The 9,181-nt window shown below is 37.1% G+C and overlaps 1 protein-coding gene across 1 annotated transcript; it reads left to right on the top strand.

Moving 5' to 3' along the window:
- Positions 1 to 438: 438 nt before the first annotated feature.
- On the top strand, positions 439 to 1,005 carry LOC126767415 (uncharacterized). Its single transcript, XM_050484939.1, has 2 exons — positions 439 to 612; positions 658 to 1,005. The coding sequence occupies exons 1-2, from the start codon at positions 439 to 441 to the stop codon at positions 1,003 to 1,005; spliced, it is 522 nt and encodes a 173-aa protein (XP_050340896.1).
- The last annotated feature ends 8,176 nt before the right edge of the window (positions 1,006 to 9,181 follow it).

Raw genomic sequence — 9,181 nt, 5'->3', positions numbered from 1 at the left:
TGAAGTTCTTCAATCTTCTCAAGGGCATAATATAGCTGCAACATCACTAACAACGACTCACGACTCGAATCCTACAGTCGTAGAGCGAAAGCTCGTTCACATCACGAAATGTCTTCAGAAGCTTCTGGACACCCATCAAACTACTGGACGAAAACGTTTTCGTTCACAACGCATCAACAGAAGCAGATCGGTTTCTCCTGCCATGTCCACCAGTAACACCTGCTGGTATCACAAAGAGTTTGGCAGCCTAGCTCAAAAATGTACACCGGATTGCCAACAAGTGGGAAACGCTCCAGAGAGACGTTAGCGGCGGAAAGCACCTCTCTCCCACCATCGTACCGCCTCTTCATCACGGACCGCAACTTATGCACATAATTTCTAGTGGACACAGTCTCCGAAGTTTCAGTCTACCCTCACAAACGAGCAACTAACACGAAGATGGCGACCGGCTACCAACTCATCGCAGTTAACGGAACACCCGTTAATACTTACGGTGTCGAAACAATCGCTTTGAACATCGGCCTTCGCAGAGCGCTAACATGGCGCTTCATACTGGCAGATGTGTCCAATCCAATCATTGGCGCCGTTTTACTTTCACACTACGGCATCCTCGTTGATCTCAAAAATCAATGATACATCGACGAAACCACACGACAGTGCACCTCAGGTACAACTAAAAGCGTGACTGTGCAGTCGATCAAGCTCCAACAACCCAATCAATCATCAGGATTTTGGCAACTGCTTGCCGAATATCCTAAGATTACACGTCTCGATGGTGAACCCAAACAAACTTTACATACAACGCAACATCACATCAAGACAACACCTGGCGTTCCAGTCAGCAGTCGTGCTCGGCGATTAGCTCCCGAACGACTAAAAATCGCGAAAGCTGAGTTTCAAAAGATTATCAACCTGGGTATTGCAAGACCATCCGATAGCCCTTGGTCATCACTTCTACATCTGGCGCCCAAAAAGAGTGGCGAATGGCGCCCGTGCAGCGATTAGCGTCGTCTCAACGAACGTACCATACCAGATCGGTACCCAGTTCGATGCTTAGAAGACTTCACCGCAAATTTACACGTAGCTGAGGAAGACATCCACAAAATGGCTATTATCACACCGTTTGGTCTCTTCGAGTTCCCATTTATGACCTTCGGACTCCGAAACGCAGCTCAGACCTTTCAACGCTTCATCGATGAGGTAACTCGAGATCTACCTTTCGTTTTCGCATACATCGATGATCGCATCTGCCAACGAAGCGGAGCACAAACAACATTTGCGTATCGTTTTTCAACGCCTTAAATACTATGGCTTAGTCATCAACACAACAAAAACATGTCTAGGTCTAAAACAAATCGAGTTCCTAGGGCATACAATTTCCGCCCATGGAATAAAACCACTTCCGGAACGAGTCAAAGTCATCATCGACTATCCTCGTCCTTCAACAATCACCAAGCTACGCAACTTCATTGGAACAATAAACTTTTACCGCAAATTTATTGAGAACGCAGCAAACTTACTCGCGCCTCTCAACACACCACTGGAAGGTCCTAAAATCAACGGAAAAACTCCAATAAACTGGACAACATCGCTTGAAAATGCCTTTACAAACTGCAAGGAAGTTCTCGCTAATACAACACTCTTGGCACATTCTGACAACAACTCCGAGTGGGCCATCTTTTCAGACGCAGCTGAATACGGAATTGGTGCCGCGCTTCAGCAACGTATTGGCGAACATTGGCAACCGCTAGCATTCTTTAGTCGCAAACTTGCACCATCTATTCAAAAACGATCGACCTACGATTGTGAACTCAACGCAGTCTACGAAGCAGTGAAATATTTTCGTCATATCTTTGAGGGACGACTCATCACAATCTCAAACAGAAGCCCGAACGCGCGTCACCATGGCAATTTCGACGACTTGATTATATCGGTCAGTTTACCACCGATATACGGCACATATCCGGTTCCAGCAATATCGTTGCAGACGCTTTATCTCGTGTCGATGCCATTCACACAGCAATTACATCCGAAGAACTTGCATGCGCTCAAACCAACGATGCAGAACTTCAACAACTACTCAACAGCTCGAATACACCATTAGAGCTACGCAAAATCAACAGCAATACCACGGACATTGCTATATACTGTGACATATCTACAGGTACAGCACGTCCGTTCGTTCCACAACAACTAAGGCGGCGAATCTTCGAGACTCTTCATTCAGTCTCACATCCTGGTCGCCGAGCTACAAGACGCCTTATCACAAAAAATTACATGGACCAAAGCATGCATTCAATGTCAACAGAATAAGATTTCACGTCATACAATTTCACCCATCGCAACATTCCAGCCACCTTCGCGTCGATTTGAACATATTCAAATAGACTTGGTGACACTCCCGCTTTCAAAAGTACACACCAAATGTCTCACAACAATCGACCGATTCCCACGCTATCCAGCAGCCGCACCACTTGTTGACGGCACAGTCGACCGAGTAACACATGCACTCATGCAAACTTGGATTTCCTACTTTGGAGTCCCACTTCGAATATCAACCGACCTTGGAGGACAATTCGAGTCAGACCTTTTCAGGAAGCTCGCTGATCTCCTCGGTTTCAAACATCAGCGAACAACGAGTTATCACCCACAATCAAACGGACTTATCGAACGCTTTCACCGACAACTCAAATCATCCCTTCTTTGCCACAACGATAGTTGGTACGATGCACTCCCTGCAGTTCTCTTAGGACTACTAGCTGCATTCAAAGAAGACGTCCAAGCCACACCAGCAGAAATTGTTTTCGGTGAGCCAGTCCGACTCCCGGGTGAGTTTTTAACACCATCAAATAAAACAATCGAAGCACCTGAACTCGTTAAAACGCTAAGAAAAGTGTTTCAAAATCTAACGCCTACGCCTGCTTCTCGTCATAACAGAGAGAAAATCTTCATTTCAAAAGATCTCGCAAATTCAACGCACGTTTTTATTCGAAACGCCAAGTAAAACAATCATTTTCATCACCATATGACGGACCATTCCCAGTTATGGACAGATATGACAAATACTACAAAGTGCTACTATATGGAAAACCTGCACACATATCCATCGATCGCCTAGAACCAGCTTATATTTGTAGTGACGATATCGAGCATCTACAATCCAATTCGTCTGGATATAACCTATGCGACACGATCGTTCTATTACAACATATAAAAGTCAAAAAAGAGTGCGCTTCAAAATGTCTTCATAATTCAAAAAAATTCTTGCTAATTTTCTTTTTTCCCGCAGGGGAGATATGTGGCGACACTCACATTAAACATATCTTTAAAATATTTAATTTATGCATCATTGATAGGTTAATACTAAGTTCATTTATGTTAGTACAACTAAAGGTTAAGTTATCCTACATTCTACTTTATGTTGTTATCCTATGAGTTACAGTACTTCTTTCTCTCTTACATACTACATTAATTAAGCTATCATAATAATGCATTACATATTGACAGCAGCATCACCTGATGCTTGTCGATCACCGTTACCTGAATAAGCATATAAGAAATTAAACTCTAAGCTTAGCATGTCAGTTGGACAGGAATAATGGGATGCCCGACTCTCCTGTCACTGGAAATGTGAGAGCCGCTCACCTACCGAACTTTGACAGTTGATTGGATTGGGTAGGTTTTGACGTTTTGCAATTGGAATGACTGGAACGGCCAGATTGAAATTATACCAAAAATATATATGTGAACGGAGGAATTTGTTGCCGCCGTTCAAGATAGCTAATAAAAATTTAAAACAATGAAAATCAAAGGAAATGCGAAATTTAAATATATTTCATGAAACAATTTGTAATTTGATGCACAATAGAATTAATTTTTTATTACAAATGATTAAAAACATTTATTAATTGAGACTAACAGGCTTAATTCACCTTATTAAGTATTGAAAGATCGAAAGTCAGTTGTTTTAATGTACCATAAAATCATAAAAAAGGAATTAAGTAGTTTCGCCATATATTAAAAGTCCAATATATAATAATTTGCAATCGTAATAAATGTTTGGTATTTTAATTTAAAATGCCCAAAAATTCTTATTTTGTTCGATCTGGCCATAATGGAAAATGTTATAAAACACGCTTATTTTGAGGCGCTCTCACACTGGAATAAGTTGGGCATCCCATTATTCCTGAGTTGGATTTTGGTTATCACGTCGCCCAGTATTCTAATAAACTAGAACTCTCCACATACATATGTATGTACATGTGTTTACTTTTATTTTTGTTTATCATAATTTGTTAATTTGAGCAATTGCCTTCCACTGACAATGAATTTTATTTGCATGTCACACGAAATCTAATCAATTTATCAAATCGTTTAACAAATGTTATGCGCCCTAAGTGACTTATAACAATGTAACGGTAAATGAAAAAATAACAACAAAGAGAAACAATTAAATTGCGGAATCAAGTGATGCCATGAACAGCAAAAGCATTGAAATGCAAAAAGGAAGTGCAAATTCCATAAAAAGCGACATCGGTTAAAAGACAGCATAGGCACACACACCTACACACATACATGCATACACACACACAAATATTAATGAGTGTAGAAGCAGTGAGTCGAGTGAAGCAAGCAGTTGAATGAAATTGGCAACAAAACCCAAAGAAATGAGAATTTTATGCGCAAAACTACGCAAATGCAAAGCAACAAAACGCAAACACAATACAAAATACATACTTATACTTATATACACAATATAACAGTATCATTAGCGTTTGCTTGGCGCGCTTCGCAAGCCTTTGGCATAGAGATGAGTTATTATTGTACAACAACAATATGAATGCGCAAACAATGTCGACAATCAATAACGTGTGAATAGTTGTAGCGGCCCAAGAAACGAAAACAACAACAACAACTGTTGCTGCATGTGCAAAAATGTTTATGCATTCCTTGTTTGACAACAAAATGTTGTGGATTTACATACATAACCACTTCCAAAGTGTGCGTATGCGTACGTGTGTGAATGTATGAAGGCTGCAAGGTGTGGTAATAGACACAACAATATTTCTATTTGTAACTCTAACTTTTATATATTTAATTATATTTTTTGGTTGTCAAAAAACTTTAGAAGGTAAGTTATGTGCTGATGGGGTGTCTATAACATTTCGAAATGTTTATGGTTGAAGGCATTAATTTGGCGGCGTTTTTAAAAATAAAAAGCTGGCAACAAAAATTTCAAAACTGTAAATAATTATATAATATGAGGCAGAAGCAAAGCTTAGAAGATTTTTTTAGTGAAAATTATGAAAATTAAGAATAAATTAAAATTAAAGTTAACATTGAAATTAAAATTAGCATTAAAATTAAGTTTTGTGTAAAAAAATTAAATTAAAATTCAATTCATGGTTCAAAACAATTTAAGTATGAAGTCAAAATGAAAATTTAATTAAGTTGAAAATTTAAATACACTTCAAATTGAAATGAAAATTTAAACTAAAATTAAAATTAAGAGTAAAATAAATTAATAATTTATCATAAATTAATATTAACAATAAAATTTAAATTTAATTTAAGAATAAAAATAATTTTCAATTATAAATTAAATTAATATTAATTAAAATAATTATATTATAGTTAAAATTAATTTTAAAATTAAGAATGAAATTAAGTTAAACTAAAATTCAAATGAAGATTTTGCAAAGAACAAAATTTAATTTAATTTAGGTGATAATTAAAATTAAGTAAGAAATCAAAATGAAAATTAAATTCAAATTAAAATCACAATTAAAACTAAAATTAAAATTAAGATTAAAATTAAAGTTTATATTAACAATTTAATTAAAATTTGTTTCAAAGGAAAATTAAGAAAAAAAAAAATTATGAATAAAATTCAAGTTCGAATTGAAATTAAGGTTATGAAAAGAAAAATATTAAAAAATTATGAACAAAAATTAAAAAAACTAATTCAAGTTATAAAATTAAATTCAAATTTTAATTGAAATGAAAATAAAACTCGAAATTCAAAAATGAATTAAAATAGAAATTTAGAATTATATTAAAAATTAATTTCAAATTAAAATTAAGGAAATAATTGAAAATTAAGAGAATTATTAAAATTAAAATTAAATATAAAAAAATATAAAATCAAAATTTATAATTAAAGTAAAGTATAGAAACAAAACCAACAGCAATTCTTGTATGGCAACGTCCGGTGTGTTTAAAGTGGACACCTCCCACGACAGCCTTACCCCTTAACTCAAAAAAGCACAGCGGATCAAATCAATGCATTGATCAGCGCCTGAAAATGGCAATGTAGAATAGACACATTAACCACTTTGGTAGGGTTCGAGGACCAACTAATACCTCTGCGTTTCTTTGGGTCCGGCACCCGGTTACAATGCAACTCCACATTTAACTAACAAAGTGTCAGTTCTTCTCGCATTCAGGTTTTAACACAGCTTCCATACTGCTCTGAACTGGTGACCAGGGTTTGGACCATACGCACATCACACACACACATAGTTCACACAAGAAGCCAACCTAATACCCAGTTAAACGCCTTCACGGTCTTACCACCTACCAACCAACCCTATCATCCAGAAGCCTCTTGCTCCCAGATATACCTTCTTATCTACGTCATCATCGGAAATCCAATCACTCCACGACAATGATACACTCAAGCCTCTTCTTAGTCTGAATGTAATAGCACGCTGTATAAAAATCAGGTCAAGAGGAGGGTGCAATTATCTGCATCCGTCAAAATGACATACAGAAAAGCATCATACAATGTTGTATCGAGAGGAGTTTTGGCAACCGGAGACCGTCATCGCTGTTCCCCACCATATTGCGGATCCATAAGGTCACAAGCAAGCCACGATATGGTGCGAACAGCACGCTGAGACCCCAATCACTCCGCAGAATGAAGTTGTACTTTGCCTACTGTTGCCTGCAGTCGCTCCCCTCACATTTGCCAAGTGTGGAGTGAACACATTCTCTCAACTACCTAGGTAGTTGACTTGCACATACCCATTCATCTGGACAATCGGTGGACGAACCGGCGAAAATCTGCCCTTAAGCATCATTTTTTACCGTTTTCTCCATCAATATGTCCACCTAATAACCAACCCCGGTTGAAAATTGTCCTCCGGTCCGCTGTAAATCAGATCGCGTTTACCTTAAACCATAAGTAGAATTTTCCAATAAGATTCTGAAAAATAAAACCAGGCATCTTCTATACTGAACCCATATGCATAATCGACCACGCATTAGCTCATTGAAGCCGTTCCACCATAACTCTATCCAGCACTTTTGCAAGTAATGGAAAAGTCTTCTTTCTCCGATAAAAATTAAGATCGCTTTCGATCTTATCAGGGAGACTTCAGGAAAGGAATAACCTAGCACTTTTCTCTCGTGGAATACACTTATTATAAATGGTATTTCGAAATGAATGTCCACAAGGTTTGCATTTCACCGATTGACCCTAGGGTCGTTTCTATCTTCGAAAAAAACTTCTCCCTCCTCTTCTGTAATTTTTACCAACATTTCCTTATATTCCCTCATCGCACAACTAAATTCATACCTAAGCTGGAACAGACTGTCAGAATTGGACCGTCGAGCGTATTGAAATTTTCGCCGTCTGACAGTCCTCATCTTCGGGTTAACTCACACGTCCACCACTTGATTTTCCTAACCATGAAATTCCCTAAGAAGCCAATTTGCTCGTCCATGTCCCATTCCTAGAAACACTCTAATTTCCTTAATAGGGAGTACATATTCGTTTCAGTCAATTCCTGAGGTACGTTATCGCGAGAGAGGAATTGAGGAGTAACAAAATTTTAATCATATTATGATCACTCATCCCCACCTCTCTCAACCTCCCACCTAACGTCGAACAAACTACACGCTGCCTGATCGAACGTATACCATTCACTCGGCTCGCTCTCCAATGTGGAGACTATTAACCATGACCCATTCGCTTAATGCTTGCCACGAATGTGGCTTTGATATCCAGATGTAAGCCTTATTAAACCACATCGAGTAATTTTCGTTTGACAAAAATAAATTTCGTCACGCATTTTTAATAAAACAAAATATAGACAGTCAAATAACTAAGCATCATTAAACTTCATTCTTACAAAAATTGCCCATCCACCTTTTTCCACTGAATATTCAATTTTTGGACTTAAGTACCGCTAGTTTGCGTTTACAGCTCAACTGTACTTGAGCGTTGTAATTGTGCTTAATGAAGTCTTTCAGCAATTAGCTGTTGCTTTTGTGACTGTTCGTCAGAGCGATAAAAGCGACAGTTCACCGCCCTGCGACATTAACGCCTCTGACCTTGACCACAATAAGCCCAACGAGACCGATGATGTTGATGATACCGAACTGTTGTCAATAAGATGCGCCTTTAAACGAAATTTGGTTTCTTAGAAAAATTAGATGAAATTTATTTTTGTAATGCGATTTTCGACTGTTGAATAGTTTGGTGATGGATTTGTGGCAGTGAGTTTGTTGTTCAACGGAGGTCGCTGTGAATATATGTAATATCACAAGTGAATATGTCTGTAAGCATGTACAGGTGTGGAGTATGGGTTATATAGGTTTCAAAATATTTTTTTTTATTATTCAGGGTTTGAGTATATCCCAAGGTTCATTATTTCGAAAATTTTCATATACCGGAGCTTAAAATATAATTGTTTAAGAAACTTTGAATAACAGTAATGAAAATTTAATTATTTTTTAAATCAAGAAATGTCCAAAAATGAACATTAAATTACATTTAATAAAATTAAAAATATTTTTTTAATCAAAAATGCAATATTCCAATATTACTTTCCGACTTTAGCTCTCGACAAACATTCGTTACAAAAGTTTCATTGCAAATTACTTTGCGTAAGCATATTTTTCTTATAATTACATTAAACTTATTAAATTGCTTGTTTTGTTATTTTTTGCTAAATAAAAATGCTTTTCCATCAACTCATCAGTTCATTTTAATCAGTGCCTTTAAATTATCTCGAACCACCGGCTGGGTTCAGTGACGGCCTTGCGCTTACAACTGTCCGTTTCTCATTAAAAAATATTCCTATCTAGCCATTTTGCCAATTTATAAACTGCTTTTTGGCGATAGCCCGGAAAATTGAGGTTTTAATATTAAAGGAACACTGAAAAAAGTTTTTTT

Source organism: Bactrocera neohumeralis, unplaced genomic scaffold (assembly GCF_024586455.1).
Source record: "Bactrocera neohumeralis isolate Rockhampton unplaced genomic scaffold, APGP_CSIRO_Bneo_wtdbg2-racon-allhic-juicebox.fasta_v2 ctg6203, whole genome shotgun sequence".
Taxonomy (NCBI): Eukaryota; Metazoa; Arthropoda; class Insecta; order Diptera; family Tephritidae; genus Bactrocera; species Bactrocera neohumeralis.
This window is presented reverse-complemented; position numbering and strand designations above follow the sequence as displayed.

What these genes read in the sequence shown, in the direction of transcription:
- LOC126767415 (XM_050484939.1), top strand. Translation starts at nt 439, where the DNA reads ATGGCGACCGGCTACCAACTCATCGCAGTTAACGGAACACCCGTTAAT. An exon ending in TTTCACACTACGGCATCCTC is followed by an intron (nt 613 to 657) that starts GTTGATCTCAAA and finishes ACCACACGACAG; the next exon opens with TGCACCTCAGGTACAACTAA.